The sequence below is a fragment of the Pocillopora verrucosa genome, chromosome 7 (genome assembly GCF_036669915.1).
Source record: "Pocillopora verrucosa isolate sample1 chromosome 7, ASM3666991v2, whole genome shotgun sequence".
In the NCBI taxonomy this organism is placed as follows: domain Eukaryota; kingdom Metazoa; phylum Cnidaria; class Anthozoa; order Scleractinia; family Pocilloporidae; genus Pocillopora; species Pocillopora verrucosa.
In genome coordinates this window covers 23,051,972-23,070,590 of record NC_089318.1, presented here as the reverse complement: position 1 = coordinate 23,070,590, position 18,619 = coordinate 23,051,972, and the positions used below count along the sequence as shown (strand labels likewise).

At 38.0% G+C, this 18,619-nt stretch overlaps 2 protein-coding genes across 2 annotated transcripts; both read left to right on the top strand.

Moving 5' to 3' along the window:
* The first annotated feature begins 80 nt into the window (after positions 1-80).
* On the top strand, positions 81-16,977 carry LOC131781124 (WD repeat-containing protein 27). Its single transcript, XM_059097776.2, has 24 exons — positions 81-221; positions 734-875; positions 1,952-2,079; positions 2,179-2,292; positions 3,073-3,124; positions 3,425-3,495; positions 3,587-3,903; positions 4,585-4,688; positions 5,657-5,748; positions 5,958-6,053; positions 6,714-6,832; positions 7,117-7,208; positions 7,435-7,516; positions 7,916-8,008; positions 8,394-8,500; positions 8,784-8,873; positions 9,430-9,605; positions 10,019-10,155; positions 10,313-10,410; positions 10,775-10,896; positions 11,268-11,468; positions 14,195-14,293; positions 14,874-14,937; positions 16,838-16,977. The coding sequence occupies exons 1-23, from the start codon at positions 81-83 to the stop codon at positions 14,925-14,927; spliced, it is 2,727 nt and encodes a 908-aa protein (XP_058953759.2). The 3' UTR covers positions 14,928-14,937; positions 16,838-16,977.
* On the top strand, positions 16,839-17,690 carry LOC131781125 (SERTA domain-containing protein 2-like). The gene has a single exon (XM_059097777.2). It carries the CDS (start codon positions 16,839-16,841, stop codon positions 17,688-17,690), a length of 852 nt encoding a protein of 283 aa, XP_058953760.2.
* The last annotated feature ends 929 nt before the right edge of the window (positions 17,691-18,619 follow it).

Below are 18,619 nucleotides of genomic sequence, written 5' to 3'. Positions count from 1 at the left end.
ATATGCCAAACCAATTGTTCAGCAGTCTGCATCAAAGATTTACACTAGGTTATGTATGCCCAAAACAAGATTTGAACAAAATGGCGGCAAGTCATGAAGGTTTGCTTCGTGTTTCTTCTTCTCCAGGACAACTGCAGATGACTTGTACAAGCGAATTCGTCGCATTGCCCTTAACAAAGACTATTGTAGGAGTTTGGTGGCTTGGAGATATCTCGAGGAAGGTAAAGCCAATTAAAGATGGAGTTAGATTTGTTACCTATAGTTACTAACTAAGTTAACTGTAACAATTAAAATTTGATGGAAGTTATTTTGCCCTTGATTTTGAGATACTGAATTTGATTTGGTTTTTTTTTAATAAGAAGTAATAAGATCACTTGGTTTTCACGTTGATGTTAAAATAAATTCACGATTAAGCATTTTTACTTATCAGAATATTATCGAATCATGTCTTCTTATATGGGACGCTGTAGGGTGTTAAATGAACAGCTACTTTCTAGTATATTTTCTTATCTTTGAAGCATGACAGATTTTTTTCAGAGCTATTTATTTCATTGAACATGACTCAGTAGTCGTTTGATCTTTAGATCCTCTCAGCCATTCAGAAAAACGATTGGCGAAAGCAGCTGCTATAGCAACAACACTACTAACGTCATGAGGATTTTTTTTATACCATAAAACTGTTTTCTGAATTTACAAAGAGTTATACACTATTCATTTTAAGTTTTATTTTCAGCCTTTACAGCTCTCTGGCCACAGTGGAATAATAAGTGCCACTTGTTTTGGACAAAAGGACAGACCTCTTCTTCTCTGCACTGCATCAGAAGACTTTATCTACATCTGGAACATTGACAAGCTTTTGGCTATTGACAATATAAGTATGATATACTAATGCAATATTTGCCGGATAGTTTATGGTTGCTAAACAAAAAAAACACTAGGGCAACAAGGGTACATGTGCAATTTAATTTGGATCAAGAGAAGAATTTCTAATGCTTTGTCTGAAGTAGGCACTGTGCTTCAGAAATGAGAATTGACTGAAAAAGTTTGCAGCCAGTGTTTTTAGAGAACAGTGCTGATGTACAAATTATATGCAAAACATCTAGAATAAACTATGGGAATGAGGCAGACACTCCATGCATGACAAAATTTTATGTTAATGTGTCAAACAATTTGAAGCTTCAACTTAACACTCCCCCCCTTCCCTGAGCAGCCCATGGGTATAGGCCATCATATGTGCAGGGGAGTGGGGAATGGAATGTGAATCTTGCCTATGGTGGGGTGGGGAATTTGCATCAGAAGTGTTAAGTCTTTCTAGCAGAATACAAATGTTGTATCTTTAAATTTGGTGGTTAGGGTAAATATTTAAATATACCCTGGAATTTGGGGTAAATATTTCATTTGTGCTAGTAAATAGCTCAAAAGAAAAGGTCTGATGTTTTGAGTGTTAGCCCTTTTTCAGAGTGAATGACAAAAGGTTAACTCTCTGACAAAGGGCTTAAACACTCAAAATATCAGCTTTGTAACTCTTTACAGTTGCCAATTCATGTTATCAACTCAATTGATGAAACTTAATCACCTTTTTATACTCTCCCACTGACACAGCACCACGGTTTCTTTAGAAAATGACCCCCGTCATTCATTTTGCTAAGTTATAAAGCTTGGTCGATGTGTAGAAAGTGATGGTCATTGATTTTACCTTCTGCAAAAAAATTGGGAGGTGTACTTGAATACAATTTTTTGTTGCCAGGAAGGGAATTTGAATGAACCAAATCTGCATATTAAAAGTTCAAATGATGGGGAAATTACCAGGAAGGGGATATGTCAATGCTTCAAATTGAATGAAGCATAAGTTTGAAAATTAAATTACAGTGTCGAGAAAATGATCCATTGAATGGCCTCCCTGGTTAGTTCTAATCAATAGACGTCAATATTGAACATCTTTATGTTACAGCTAGTGATCATAGCAGTGGGATACCAGTTGGTAAAGACCTGGGACATGTCCAACATCTTAGCTTTAGCATGACTGACAGGTTGATTACGGCATGTATTGGGAAAGAAATATGGGTCATTAACATCCAGGTATGTCATTTCAGACTTGCAGTATTTATAATACAAACTTGTATTTTTTTGTCAGTTCAGAAATATATTTGATACCTTTCTTATTTTTCATATTATTAGACTAGCAAACTGGACACTTTGTTGGAGGGCCACACCAGCATTGTAACATGTGCAGAGTTTCCTCCTAAAAATGAGTCAATCATTGTGTCTATAAGTGAAGACAGAACTTTTAAGGTATGTTCAATGTACATGCCAGTGTATTATATACTTTAGTAAACTTATATTTTTCTTAGACAAAGCATTGCAGCAGGAAGTAATCAGGGAAAGTTGTTACATTGAGCACTGAACATTTTTTTAGCAGGAGAAATGATTTAAGACTTTTCACAATGACAATTATCATTATGATAATACCAACATGCATGCAATTATCTAACGAATAAACCCTGACAGGAATTCAGTACATTAAAAGATAATGTACAAGCTAAACATTTATCACTGTCCTTTCAATCCCAACAGTTATCATTAATTGCGCTTAAGGTAGAACAACATTTTATCATAATAACTATCTTTCAGAAATGTTTTTTTTAACTCACCACCTGAACTACTGATATTGTGTAATCACTCTTAGGAGTGGAAGGGTTAAATTATTATCAGTTGGCTGAGACATTTCAGATCCTGTGGAAGTTTGAAATACTACAAACGCCACTGTAGTTGTAGCTTTGTCATTTACACAATAGCTCTGGATAGTGGATGATCCTTAATTTAGCTTTGTACGAATCATCTTAGGGAAGAGAGAATAGTGAGAAAAAGAAAACAATTTCTTTTTCTTTTCCTGTCTTTTCCCAGTTTCAAACTTACTCTTACAAAAATTTAGACAACTCTCAGAAAATTAAAGTGCATTAACTGCATACTTGCTAGGCTTATAGTTATGATTCTTGGCCTAAAATTAAAGATTTTACAAAACCTAATTAACAGTTTGCTTACACTTTGCCTGCATCAAATTTATGACTCAAGGTGTGGAACATTGAGCAGTCATGTTTGGTGTACCAGTCAGCCATTTTGTCAGGTAGGGTTAAAATATATTTGCTTGAATAGAGCAAGGAAACATTCAAATTACCCTTGGAATCAGTTCTTTTTTTATCCTTAGAGTATACTCCTTGCAAGTTATTCAGATTTTTTTTAATGAATAAACTAGAAACACAGTAGATTAGTAAGAAATTTCCCTAGCATTTATCCCCTTCAGTTCAGAATAAATTTCATGATCAGTTTTTTCCGGCATGTAAAGGCAGAAAATTGTTCAATTATAGTTGCAAGTTTGCTTTGAGTTTAGGATTTGTAATCTAACTTATGAATACCTTATTTTCAGCTCATCCATTCCTTTCACTTGCTATGGATTCTGTTCAAGAACAGATGGCAATTGGTTCTGCTGATGGGAAGGTAACAAGTCACAGAATTATGAGCCTGCAACCAATTATCACTTTCACATAGAGAAATACTGACTTGTGTGAATTTTTTTTGACTTTTAAAGCTTCACTTGTATGACCTAACTTACAATGGTGGTTACCGATGCTTGTATGAACTGGATGTTAATCAGCTGATGCAAAAATATTGGAGTCAAAAAGAAACTATAGCAGAAACATCAAAGAATGGGCCTTCGTTTATAAACAGTCAGCCAACCTGGCAAAGTAAAAGTACCCCAGATGAAGGAAATGAAGTTGTTTTGGAACCAGGAATGGCTGTACTTGCTGTCTGCTTCATAACAAACCCTCTTCAACAAAGTGCTAGGCATAGGGATGCAGGAGCACACAGGGTCCTTTTTGGCTCACACACTGGATCAGCCATAAAGTAAGAACAAAGATTAATATGTGAGCCAACAAAAATCTACTTCACCACACAGTTGTAGACTTCAAATCAAGAAGTTTGGAATCCAGGCTGGCTAGTATTTTATGTCATATAATTATTGATATTGTTTAAATTAGGGTTCTTAAACTTGCAGTCAAGTTACAGTGTATCTCTTTCTCCACTTGGCCAGTATTATGTATTAACTATTTTGCATTATTTATTTAGAGAAGAATTCATTAAATGTATGAAAATTGAGTCTGTTGATCAGTTCACCTTAGAGGGCCAATTCTGAGACTGAAAGGGTTTTAGAAACTAAATTATTCTCTACTCCATTTAACAAATAGATTCCAAGCTGCCGTGCGTCTGTTCAGTAATAGATCACAGATGATGTCAAAATATGGTAAGAACGAAAAAGTGGCACACTAGGCGCAGCCGAGTGTGTCACTGATGTTCTTACCACATTTTGACGTCCTCTGTGATCTGTTACTGAACAGATGCACAGCAACTTGGAATCTATTTGTTTTATATAATAAAGAATTTTAAAAGTTTTAATGATGATGTCATCTATACGTGTGTCCTCCAATAGATCATAAGTGAGAACCAATTAGAATGCATGCATAACTGAGCTTATTAAATAATTTATGTTCAAGCACCAGACATCTTTTGTTTGTTTTCTTGTTAAAGGGATGTGTTTCATGTGTCCTCCATTGTGGCCATAGCAACAACAGCTGCCATTGTATTGTTGAACAGTGACAGCAGGGAGCCACTGTATGTTCTGGACTTTCAAGGTAGTCTTTTACTCAATACACAATAAACCCTTTAGCCCCTAAAGTGACTAGCATCTAATTTCTTGTTATGGTATCACCCCTGAATCAAACTTGAAAGTCATGAGAAGAGAGGAGTTGATCACTAACTAAAGCAGCTCTCGATTGTTTTAAAAACAAGTTCTCCTTGTCAGCCTCTTTGGAAATGTCTGGAGAAAAGCAAGGAGAATGTGCATACTTATGTTAGGGTAAAGGGTTAATGGCTTGAACTCAGGAGTAATGGTCAATTGTGTGGTCTTATCATGTGTAAGTGAGTGACATCCCAACAACCTGAAGAATCATGTCATAATAACTATTGGAGGAAGAGCAGGGGCTTATGCCCCCCTCCTCCCCTCCCCCCCCAAACAAAAACTCTGAACTTTGGGGGAGAAGGACAGGGTGAGGGACCCTCCCCCCACGCTCCACCTCCTGCATACATGCTTTGAATTAAAATTCTTATTGCAAGAGCAGCTTAAAACTTTTTTGTCTCACAGTTTGTTTTAATTGTTCCATGAGGTTTGTACTGCATAAGATAATTTGTCTACTTATGCATTGAATAAGTGGATTACAGCCACAGTAGAAACTGATGATCTTGCAAAGAGGCTTGCTTGTGCCAACTAACTGTAAAGGACATTTCTAGAAATTTTGTAGGGCTTTGGTCTTGTCTTAGGCTGCTGCCCATGATGTCAGACAATTGGATAACATTACGTACAACTTCTTTGAAAGTATAGCAATTATAAAATCATAAAAAAATGTCATTGAGTCCAGAAATAGTTAGAGGGCTGTAGAAGTATGTCAGTTTTCCGACATCAAGGATGTTGTCAGTCTTCTTACAGATACATGGAAACTTTTATGGCACATTAAGTGCAGGGGATGACGTTTTTAGACAGCCTCACAAGTTTCAGTTCAAAACTAACATTAATGAATTATTCAATTTGTGATTAATATTGCAGAGCCTATTTTGTCCAGTAGCGAGTTAGATGATGTTCAATATCACATCTCGACTCCTGGTTCATTTGCGTTTGCGGAGAGGCCTGATGGCAATGTGAGTACAAAACTGGGAAATAATCGAAAGACAAATGATAAATAAATGTTGGACAATTTGCCTCAGAATGTAGAGCCTCCATCAGTTCTAATGTGAAGCTATCAATTAGCTATCAATTAATCTCTTCTCTGTCATACAGGTGCCACCAGTTTTATGTTTATTCTTTCAAGGCAGACTTTCAGATATTTACTTTTCTCTTCTTGTTTCAGATGATTTGTTTAATTGGCAGCTTGTTTCAAAATACAGTGAATGTTGTCAAAATCAGGAAGCCGAAAACTAACACGGAGACAGAGAATGTCCATGAGGTTAACAGTGTTCTCTTAACAGCGTTTTTGTCCATTTTGTTTGTTTAAGTCCTTGTTTACGGTTGAACAACTAGCAGAGGTGCGCGGAGGTGTTAATTGTAAACGTGTTTCATACAACCCACTAACCTACATGGTCTCGGATTTAATTGAAACAACCGAGGAAAGAAACAAACAAACGAGAAATGTGATAAAATTGAGCTTTAGGAAGGAGCGTTTCATGAAGTGTCAGAATTTCTTTAATAATTTTGTTAAATGTTGGGAAAAGGACTCCGATATAATGAACACATTTACCAATTCCGTCAATCCTCATCAAATTACGGTTCTACTGTACTTTTTTTTAAAACCTTAAATTTATGTTCCTTATTCGTGTATATGTTGTGGTTCATTTTTATCCTTGGTTCAAATTTTATTTTCTTCTGTTTTTGGGTATTGTAATGTATGATAATGAGTTTGAGACAAAGGAAAATAGAATTTGAACCAAGGATAAAATTGAACCACAATATGTACACGACTCCCTATTTTTCCGCCATCAGAATATTCCATTGAACGTCAGAAAAGAGGATGCTACCTTTTGTTTCTCCTTGTAGAATAACGCCCCATTCGAAAGAAACGCCGCACGAATATTTTTAACCGCTATCCTTTTGCATTCTCTCCTTGTAGGACTTGCCTCAAAGACTGTCACAGTCTGTAGGTTTAAGTTCCCATAGTGACCAGGCTGAAGTGACGTCACTCATGGGAGGCGCCGAGATGGCAACCAGCACCGTCACTGTCCTCTCTAAGTATGATTACTATGGCAACAAGAGTGTCAAAATCTAATTTCCCCTTACAGTTGAACGAAAACAAGCTTAGCGACCAATCAAACTTCATGTACATATCAAGACGGACCAATTAAAACTCAAAGCTAACACACATGACCCGTAAATGCGGCTGATGTGGTTGTGAGTTTGTTTGTCACTGTCCTGTCAAAAAGAGAAACAACCGCAACTTTGTTTACGATGTACATCTGAAAAACTGACTTATCGTGAATTGGGAAGAAAATTTTACCTCTGCGTTTTGTTTGCAGTGCTCCGCTGTGTAGTAATTCGCCTTTAAAAGCAGAACTTGTTCCAAAAACAGCAACCAAACTGCGGCAGAAACAAAAATCTTCTACCAAAGGTTAGTTGAGTCCATAATTGACCTCATTAATCGTAGGGTAAAATCAATTTCCTAGTATGTACTTTTTTTCTTTCTCGTTCCTTTCATCTTACACTGATGACGACAAGCATTTTGATGAGCAAGTTTAGTTGTGACCATTTTGACCTTTCTGCCGCAGAGAGCGAGTCTCACCTGTTCAAAGTTACCTGCTGTATATTTTTTCATCCTTTTGTTTTTTATTTTCTAGATGTGAAAACAAGAGTTCTTGATCAGCCTCTAACATTCCATCCAAAAGTGAAATCATCTGGTTATTCATCTTCAGCACCAAGGTGAATTTCTTTCGTTCCTTATGTCTTCCTCATCAGCTGGTCTTCTTTCTTTCCGAAACAGACGGTAACTCCCAAGAGTTTTGAAATTCCGACGACGCTCAATGCTCTCGTTTCACAGGGCTTTTGTAATGAAAGCAGTGTACTAGGATTTTCAATTACTGTTCTGCCTAAAGGCTGACTTGCTATTGTTGTTGCAAATGATGCAACCATTTAAGGAGTCAGTCAGAGCTACGGCGCAAAATAAACGTCTCCTAAAGGCAAAAAACCCTGCGATCATTTTCTATCTCAAAAAGTGTTCAATTAGGAAGGGGTAGAGGATTTTGGTTGAACCATGATATTGCGCTGAGGCCATAATTTGAATTCATATTCAGCCTGCATTATTGATCTTCTTTTTATCAGGTCCAAAATGTTTTCACCGAACACAAGCGCTTCAAAGCCAAAACCATCTGCATTCCCGTCGAAAAAAGTGGCTTCCACTTCTCTGAGCACTGGGTGAGTGAAGAATTATACAAATAATGAATAGATTGGTAGCCGTTTGTTATATCTCTCAGTACGAAGCAAGAGCTGTGGAGATAGATCGAAATCAGGTAGGGTGTGCCTCCCTCGAGAAGATAATCAACCTCCGGATTGTTTTTGTTTTGTTTTTTCTCGTTGAACAAGTTGAGTAAAATGATCTGCAAACGTTCTGATTCTCGCCCCATCAATTTAACGCTGCTTTCGCTCTCCTGAGAAAAAATCAAAGCACTAGTTGTCTGAATTGTGCAAGAAATTTCATCATTAACAACATATTGAATCATCGAATAGGGAACAAGCAGCACTCGCCGGGAGGATTTGTAGCCTCTGAAGTTTCAAATAGTTCAATTAATTTCTTTCTAAGGGCGTCATTAAAGGAATACCCAATGGATAGTGAAGCACCCACCAACTTGGAGCATAAACTGTGGCTTACTGAGAAACCAGCCCCCATAAACTGCATCGTGTTTTCAGGTACGCTTGTGAAAAGGAGTGTTCAAGGTTTTAAGTAAGAAGATCACAAAAATAACTACCTATGCGCAGTCAAGACATCTAACCAACAGAAAGCGCTGGAAAACAAATGAAAGAAGTGCGACAAAAATTGTATCAAGTGTGAAGCGCTGGGAAAAATAGAATCTACTACAGGAAGAGCGGAAAACATACCAAACATACTATAGTCAAAGTGCCGTCGACGTCGAAAGGACGGTAGATGTTTTTCAAAGGATGTCTCTTTTATTTCCTCTGTTTACACTTGCAGACGATGGAAAGCATATCGCATGTGGTCTGGCTAACAAGAGTGTTCATATGATGAGACCTCCTCCCTCGAGCAAGGAGAGAGTGTTTACAGGTGAGAAAACTGATTCTTTTCAAACTCTCGCCTACTCTGAATGAGTAGCTGGCTTAGAAAAGAGGCAATGAATGGTTACTAACTGAATTATTCCAAAACGATTCGTACCCCATAGTAGTTTTGTTCTTGATGTTGTGGGAGGACGGCTGAAGCAAGGAATAAAGCGTCAGCGAATTATGGCAAATGAATCTTATTATTCATTAGTCTCCATTTCCGCCAGCTCTTCAAACCTTGTATTTGTTTCAAGCTGGAAACTCTTGTGAATTTTCTAATTTGTACTGGGGCTTACAAATGTTATAACTGACTAACTCACTCGCTGAGTTAGTGACACACCCACGGGCTGAGATATCGATCGATTGATTGTTTGGTTGGTTGATTGACTTATTACCTGGTTCATTGACTAATCGACAAGGTATGTGAAATGACCGATTGCACCGTTAAGTCAAAGTTTTATTCCCGCCCTCTAACTAGTAGAATTCCTTTTCAAAAGCAAAACAACTTGTAAAATCTCCAACAAATGTGACTCGCAACATTTCTGTCTTATCTCTGTTGTCAGGACATGACGGATCAGTGACCAGTGTTAGCTTCAGTCATGACAGCCGCTGGCTGATGACGTCATCAAGTGACAAGACTGTCAGACTGTGGAGCCCCGCCCACTCGGATCCTGTGATGACATTCTCATCTGTTAATCACAACTTTTCCTCAGAACTTAACAGCTCTACAAATGTTAAGGTAGGCGTAGATGATAATTGCACATGAAGTATCAACCTTCATATTTTGGCACTGTGTCTTTGGTGTCTTACTTGTTCCTTTCCACTATAAATCTGACCGGCATCCTGAAATCAATCACACCTCAAACGTTTCCTTTTCATTGTAATCTTCCTTTGGGCACCCCTAGTTCTCCCGCCTTTTGTGCTGATGTCAATGTTAACAGTCTTGTCAAGAGATTGGTTTTTTTTCATGTTCATCACCAGCTTCGAGCTAGGTTCGACAACCAGCCGCCGTTCGGGAATATGAGCCCGCGCAAACCCCCCCCCCCCCCCCCCGTCCGAACCCGCTGGGGAGGAGCGTAGACCGGCGGAAATAGAGCCTCATGATATCACGTTTTTTCTATGATCTAATGTTAATATTTTCCTCTCCGACAGGATAATCCTCCGTTTTCCAAGGAAATAACTCAAGCTAAATTTTATTATGTCGACAAATTCGTCCTTCTAGCCAGTGGCAACGGCCTTCACATGTACAAGTACCACATTGACACCGGGCAAAAAGATGACGTCAAAAGGTTTGGTCAGCGGCGTAACAAATTTAGCATAGGCGTAAAACAGTATAGAATATATATGTTTGAAAGCGAGTTGTGATATAAAAGCTACTCACATTTAAGTTTTGTCTTGCATGTTTTCTTTTTAGGATCTAAAATAATGACATATTTTTGTATGCAGATACCAAACAAACAATAAATACAAGTTGGTGAAAATATTTCAGCAGGAAAGGGCTCAGCAAATTACCTGTTTCTCTGCCATCAACGGATTTCACTCCTGTATCCTTTATTAATGTGAAAACTTCAGTAAAAACCCCTAAGAAATTCCATTCGCGAGTCGAAAGAGCTCTTTCACTCGTTAGTGAACGACACTTAGAGAGCACGCGTCATTCAAGCACGACTTGACCACACTAGATCGTTGTTGTGGCCTTTTATTTCTTCAGCTGGGTTTCACCTTTTATCTCTTTTCTTTATCCAAAATAAAACAGCAGCATGAAAAATTCACTTTCTGTATCGCTCAATTCTTACACAAGGAACTATTTGATTCTTTTTTGGTTTTGCTTTTCTTTACTTCTTATTCAAAATCTTAAGCAAATTGAAGCAAAGCCGCTCCAGTTAATGGTTTCCTTGACCTACGCTCCAGACATAGTGTTATGCTGTGGTTCCAATAAGTCAATCCAGGTCTTTGATATGAACGCGGCTCGTACGGTCCGAGTGATCCTGGATTCCCATACTCGCCCCGCACACACCATATGTCAAAATGAGGTAGGTTGCTCTGAAAATGTTTGTTCTCCTTCCCAATTCAAGCCACAAATAGTTAAAATTGGGAGTAGTAGTTTGCTAGGTTTAGAGAGTGCGCTTTAGACTTCATGTACAATCTAACAGCGTGTCAAAATATAACCTTCCCTCCCTCCCTCCCCCCCAGTTGAAATGTCGAGAGCCCTCAGATGTCACTATCATCTTTCAATAGTCCAAATATTTCCAAACAATCTCCGTGCAAATCCCAGAACGGTTATATACTCGAGAATCTCGCAGTCCTTAACAAAAACTCACTGACTTTTTATGCCTGTGTATATTACATAAGTTGCTCAGTTTATTTTATCTCTGTTCCCTTTTTTATGCGGATTTGATTTTAGGGTTCAATGTTTGTTTCACACCCTCCAAACGCGTACGACCTCTTCTTAACAGCTGCGGTTACTGATGGAATAAAATTATGGGACTTACGCACCAACAGGTGCATTCGCCGGTATGATGGTCACGTGAACAGATCGCAGCCAATCGGGGTGGCTATCAGTCCGTGCGCAAGATTCATTGCAACTGGTTCTGAGGACAGATCGGTATGAATCTGCGAATTTTTTATTCTTAAAAAAAAAAAATATATATATATATATATTTTTTTTTTCTTTTTTTTAATGACACCAAGAGTGCATTACTGAGGCATCTTAGTCAGGTTCGCCATAGCGACCAGGGCCGGGTTGTTCAAAGCTGGGTTAAGATAACCCAGGGTTAGTGTAAAATTTTATTTAAGATCTGAAAGCTTGAAAAAAAAAAATTCAGTTTAAATCTTTTTGTCCTCAATTTGTTGATTGAATGCTCTAAAAATAAATGAAGAAAATTGTCCTCAAACAGCTTTTGAACAGAGAAGTATAGAAACCTAGATTAAAATTTAACAGTGGGTTAGCGCTAATCGGCCTTCGAAGAACTGGGCCCAGAGAGTTACTCTTTCTCCCTGATCAGTTACTTAGTCCACTTCGGGTAAGCTTTTTTAACGTGCCAGTTATATTCCATAATTGTGTGCTTGAACCCATTTATACTTCCAAGTATAGAGAGGCACTGTCGTGCATAAGACCCAAATACACTTTCACTCGGCCAAGACTGGAACCCAAACCTCTCTATCCAGTGTCTAGCGCGGTAAATAGAAGGAGCCGCCCATCTCTAAAATGCGCCTAACAAACTCGCCCATTAGCATGCTTAAGTCACATGAAAAGAAAAATTCGAAAAATATTTCACGCTTAGCTTGACAAATACTTTATTTTATTGTTGGAGCATGGTACTCAAGGTTTGTTAGGGTATATCGTAGTTGTTTTTTTTTTATTGTATTTTTTTTTCAGCTTTGTTGTCGTTATTATTTTTCTTTGTTTTTTCCCTTTGAAAGAGAACGAAGAAATATCAACGCAAAATTTATTTTCGAAGTAAACGTCTCAAGTTAAATAAAAATTGAAAAAAAAGGCAAAGTCACAATTGATTTAGAGTACCTAGCAAAAATCAGCCGGCCAGTAGATACAGCCAAGAAAATTACAAAATATCTAAGGGAAACTATATTACCGCGTAATGTTATGGTAATCGTATACCGTCGAGCTTTTCATGTCGCGTGCTTCAGCTTAAGGGCACGTGAATCCCTCAAGATACCCTTGTAGTAATTACGTATGTCGGAAATGTTGTTTATGCGTGAAAATATCGTAAAACAACACTACATATACATGTAGGGCTGTTTATCAGTAGAAACACTTCCGTAATATTCAATGAACACAAAGCTGACCAGTATGCAGTACGATTGTGTACCTTAAACCCTTTGTTTTTCAACATTTTGAGCTCGGTATGAATTGAAATAAAAAGTGTTTTGCTTTTATATACCTGAGAGATACACGCATGTCGCCAAAAGCATGATCTTATGTACTTGACTTATCGTCTGCCTAACACATACATCTTCAAATGTAACTACTTAGACGTAAATAGCTCTTAGATCTGTTTTGAAGATTTCTTTTTGGGAGCGTTAGAAACGTCAATGAAATCAAATCATATGTTTGCGAAATGAGGGGTATTTTGTCTGTCAGTGCAAAAAATGGCTTTCTTTTAGAAATTTTGCCACTGGATTATTATGTCTGTAATTGTCCGCGAGGGAAATCGTTGTTATTTTCAAAGTTGTGAAATACCAAACATGATTTATAGTCGGCAGAATTGCGTGGGAAGAAGGCGACGCCCAATATTACAAGCCTCTCCCATCCTGTTGCTTCTTGTTTCATCAATAAACGCCTGTGTTCAGCGGAGGAATGAATAAGTAAGTCATCCGAGTGGGCGTTGTTTTTTTCTCTCCAGCTGTTTGTAGATGAAACCTATCTTCTTGGACGAGTTTCTTCGCAAATATCAATGCTGACTGATGTACATAGATACGGAATGAAAAAGATCAGTTACATCGAGCAATGTGCGACTTAGTCTACGAGTCGAAAAAATAAAGGTTCATTAAGAATTAAAGAGAAATGCAACTTCTGCATTTTTAGTTGAAATCATTTTACTCAAATTCGTTTTTTGTGGTTGTCAAATTTTGGTTTCTGAGTTCACATGTTTTTTTGTAATATAAGCTAATCTGTAGTTTTATCAAAACTTAGCGTGGGACTTTGTTCTTTAAACGGATGTTCTTGAAACTCACTCCAGTGTGACTCCAGGAAAATAAAATAGCAATATCCCAATTTCAGAATGTCTAGGAGTTAAGATTCTAATCTCGTGGTAATATTAGCTTGTCTGTGGTTAAAACCCAGGATTGAGATCATGTAAACTAAAGCTCTGGGAAATTACTTTCATGTAACCCTAAAACAAGAAAAAGATTTTTTTCTTTGTCCCACAATCGTGACAAGACGGAAAAAAAAACATCTTTCTCTATTTCTTTACCGAGCTCAAAACTTACCATCTCTCTTATTTCTATTTACAAACATTACGCTATCGACATTGCTGATCCTAGCAGTATGCAGGACGCGTGTCCTATGAACTTCGTAAAAGACCTCGCTCACCGAGGAGTCTCAGTGGTAGAGCATCAGAGCGCGGAATCCGAAGGTCTGAGATTCGATTTCTCATGAGGACTCAGAATCTTTTCTTTGTCCCACGCTCGTGACAAGACGAAGAAAAAGACATCTTTCTCTTAGAAAAAAGATTTTTCGAATTCCCGGAATTTATGGTCACATTTATCTTTTTTTATGATAAGGGCCTTAGTTGAACTCCAACTTTTCGTAAGTATCGACGTATATTCGTAAACTATAGAAAACATGTACAATATTTTTTTCGTTTTCAGGCCTACCTTTACGACATTCGAGGAAATACATTTTGTCATCGGCTCACTGGTCACACAGACGTGGTATCTGAAGTAGCCTTTCATCCTGCACAACCTCAGGTGTTAAAGGAGCCCTGTACATTAAGATATACGATTGACACTTTTTGTATGTCTGACATAGCAGTGAGCCTTCATTACGCATTTGGCTATTGAATGAGGGCGAAGCGAACTTTTAGAAGCGAACTCTTTGAAGCAAACTTTATCTGATAAAAGCTGTTGTAATTTTTATTTCCTATTAAGTTTAGATTGCATCCGATTTCGATTTTTTTGTAGCAGGGTCAGTTTTAGAGAACTTTCGGAGACGTCAAATAACCGAAAATTATAATAAAATTTCAAACAAAGGTATTTCCTGTTTTTAGTTCGGAACCAATTACCAGCTAATACCGCTCCTCTTAAAAACCTAGTGAAGGAGGTGAAGAAATAAAATCAGTCAAAACTTCAACCCACATTTCGTTCTGCTGGTTGCGTCAACCCCATCTCTGATTAATCAGGTGATTTTGGAAACTAGAACATACAAGTAATTTTGCTTTCAATGTCTGCAGCCCTACATATAAGTCAGAGTTAACCTAGCGTAAGACAAGGTCGTGTAGAAGCAGGCGGTACATATATTAACTCAAGTATTTTTCCCTTTTCATCACAGCTTGTAACGGCCTCTCAGGACGGACGATTACGGTTTTTCTCCGATCACGGTTAACAGGTTTGAGGTAAGATGGCGATGTTTAAGTGTAACGAGCGTTTTTCCTTTTTTTTCTTTTTGTTATTAACGAAATGTTTAATTGGTGAAAAGATTGGGATTTCTTTGGAAAAAGAAGATCAAATCTGAGTTTTGATTCGCCTACATGTTTTGATGTCGTCATGTTAAAGCCTTTTTTCAAGATGGGTGTCAACAGTCCGTTAGGTTTGAAAACTACTTTCTGAGGAAAAAGAGATTTTGTTTGAAAACAGTCTTGCTATTAACCTTAGCTCACATTGAATCGATTAAAAAAACCTATGAAATAAAATAACGTAATTTTTGTGGCAAGTTTTATAACTTGTCGAGTTACAGCAGACTGTGCATGGTAGAGAAATTTTTCTTAAGATTATTTTATGTTACACAACACTAAAGTGATGTTATTGTACTAAGGGTAGTAATTTTTGGGCCATCTTATATTCGCGTAGTAATTTTTCTGCGAAAACTTATGTCCGCGATCGAGGACAGTCCGCCAAATGCACGGAAATTTGATCATGCAGAATTTTCATGCAACTCGTAATGTAGTGTTGGAGGAAGCTCGTGGTACGTAGTCATAATGTTCCCCAAGTCAAAGTGAACAGACGTGCACAACCCCGCTTCTTGAGATCGGCAACTGTTTGTTTGCTTTGTTAGATGTCACGTCTCCTAAAGTTTATCATCTAACTCTGATTTGTCTCTAACTCAAATATAATACATATGGAAAAGAGGACTGTTTAATTTTGTTGTTGTACCACCTGAAGACCATTGCCACATGGTTCAAGTAGGCTGAATGTGAATGCCCACGTTCCAACGTAACGGAACTTGTGGGCCGTTCAATCGCCGTCGTCCAACTCACCCTACAACTCTAACCTCCGTGGGTTTGTTTTCGATTAATTTTAAACGTATAAGAATTGCATGGTTTAATATCGCACTGTACAAAATTTCACGGTCAAATTTAGTAATCTGTGAAATGTTTCTGAGCCTTAAGCAATATTTGCTAGTCTTTCAAATCGATCTGAGAAGCCACAACTCTTCTTGAGGCTTGATTTCCGTTTGTGGAACTTCGTTTGATTTTCTCTTATCCCCTTTCCTGTTTTTTTTTCCTGTACTATTTCATTAATACTAGTCGTAACGGTGAGGGTCTTAAAACTTTCCTCAATCTTTATTTGTCCCGGATTGTTTTTCTACAAATCTTCATTCCGAAAGCGAAAGTGTGATTTGTACTGTAGGAGGAAGTTGATATTGTTGTTTACATGACATTCCCCCAAATATGGAATACCTGTGAATGATACCTGTCATTGATGCCCAAAAAAGGCGTGTGACGTCAGCCGTCTCGATGCTTGAACTTGGGGAAGGCAGGGAAAAAAGTCAAGCAATACTGACCGGCCGATGTTTCTCTCGTGAATACCGTTTTATCCTCTTTTATTGTTTGTAAAAGACAGTGCTTGAGCCGTTTCAAAATTTTCCCGCGTACTTTTATACTGGCGTGACACTCTGCATAACAGTATCTGCAAGAATACGGACTAAAATCTGCGAAATCCCCGTTGACAGTCGGTAAGTTGTCAACTGATTAGAGCACTACTTCATCTACCTGCTAAACTTCGACAATGTTGCCACCTCGGACTTCCACGATTGAGTTTCCCGACTTTTTAAGAAGCGAACTATCTGGCGGACACTCGCGGCAATTCGTATTTCGTCCATGCCTTTGTCAGTCGGTTTTGAATTTCTCAACTTTGATTAGGAACGGATTTATGCAAGACTAGCGGGTTTTTTGTGTGTACGACTGCGCTTTAAGGTTTACGGTATTGCAGCCTTACGAGAATGTCAAACGATGCAATAGTTCATTCACCCCGTGTTAAATGTTTCTCACCTGAATCATTTTTCTCCTCTTTTAGGATGATAACAGAACGTGCACACGGAGTTAAACGCAAGCTTACTGAAATTGATGGCGATCATGAGGTGCATGGCCGCTGTCTTCAACGACAAACAGTGTTCAATATTTCGATCTGCAAACTGCAGAAAAGCTTTACACGGCCAGAGCCCGTCCTCTTTAAAACCGTGCTCATCTCCAATACGCTTCGTCTCATCGAAGAAGACATTAGAGAAGAACGCAGGAGTTTAGAAAAAAATGATTTGAACGGACCTAGCGACGAGGAAACATTCGCCAGAGTAGTCAACATGCACGAACCAACGAATCGCTCCGGTCTTAACATCGGCACGCGATCACGCGACGCTTGTGAAACTTCAAAAAGTTCTCTAACTTTTGAACAAGAACTGAATATTCTGGGCGACAAAATGGTGAAAGAACTTGAGCTTGACATGGAAAAGTCTAAGCTACTCGAAGTGTCCGCCAAAGAAAAATCAGAACTACTCACTCAAAGCCCTTTAACGCGCTCTGCTGCCGATTCGAACAACAATAACCCGGAGTTCGAAGAACGTGAAAGAGCGGTCACCTCCAACTCGGATGAAATCATTCGAGAATTCACTTGCGGCAGTCTATTGGGATTGGAATTAACCGAAGAACTGGAGTTTAAAGACGTAGATGTTTCGCTCTATGACTTCGACGTTCCAAACGGATCGTTTCCGATAGATTTTGACGAGTTTTGCAGCGTGTGGAATCTTGGATCAACCAGTGTAGCAGCGCGGAGTTTGCCCAGCAGATGTAGTGACAGCGTAAAGCTTGAGCGAGCAAACGAACATAATTTTGACGATCTCGACCAAGTTATGCAAATTTTAGTGGGATCTTAGGTAGCTGTAATTTTTACAGGACCCTAAATGCGAATGTCGTTTATTTGAATTCGTTGCAAATTTAAGTCAAATGAGTAGAATCTATTCAGAGAAAAAGAGAGTTAAGAAATTTTAACATAGTTGTATCAGTTTTAGCATGTGGGTATAAGGCTATTTATAGTCGGCGCTGCCGATAGAATCCACAACTTTTTATATGCGATGCAAATAAATATTTTATGTGAATTTGGAGATGTATTTGAAGTGGTAAGAAGAGAGTATTTTTTCAGCATATTTGTAGGTAATTTATACTGTATTATATGACATGAAATATGAACTTTTTAACTCGCCAAGCTTTGTAAGTTTTGCAAGCATGCAGCTAATTAATTACTTGTTGTCCATACGGATCAAGCTATCCAGCTAGTTAGAGAATATTTTATGAACTGGATAGTATGGAAGTAGCATGCCAGACCTCTCAATGAATGTAGTAAATTATGAGACCTTTTCATCTTCTTGATGTTCTGTTAATTTATGATTCTTGCATAAGACAATTGCTAGGAAAATGGCTGAAATGACTTTGAACTAGACTAGTTTGTTATAATAATTTTATTCAACGCATTGGTTTAATTCATTTTAATGAATAGGAAATTGCTCAATAAATTATCACTTGTTGAACAGCTGTGGCTTTGATGGCTACTGGTTGCATATGTCAAAAAAATCATTCTTGTGTAATATAAACTCCATGAATGAAGAGGGTAAACATTTACATGGCTAAAGAATGGATGAACAGTGCACATGATTTTTGAAAATAAATTATGAGGTTTCCTTGGAACCATGGTCACCTGTCCAGTGTCAAGTCTTCAAAAGGTGGACTTAAGGTTGGTGTCTAAATTGAATTAATGATGTTTCCTTGGAATCATGGTCACTTGTATTGTGTCAAGTCTTCAAAAGGT

Excerpts from the sequence above, each read along its gene's own strand:
- LOC131781124 (XM_059097776.2), top strand. The coding sequence starts at position 81 with ATGGCGGCAAGTCATGAAGGTTTGCTTCGTGTTTCTTCTTCTCCAGGA. Across the intron at positions 3,904-4,584 it reads CACACTGGATCAGCCATAAA|GGATGTGTTTCATGTGTCCT; the intron begins GTAAGAACAAAG and ends TTCTTGTTAAAG. Across the intron at positions 8,874-9,429 it reads CAAGGAGAGAGTGTTTACAG|GACATGACGGATCAGTGACC; the intron begins GTGAGAAAACTG and ends CTCTGTTGTCAG.
- LOC131781125 (XM_059097777.2), top strand. The coding sequence starts at position 16,839 with ATGATAACAGAACGTGCACACGGAGTTAAACGCAAGCTTACTGAAATT.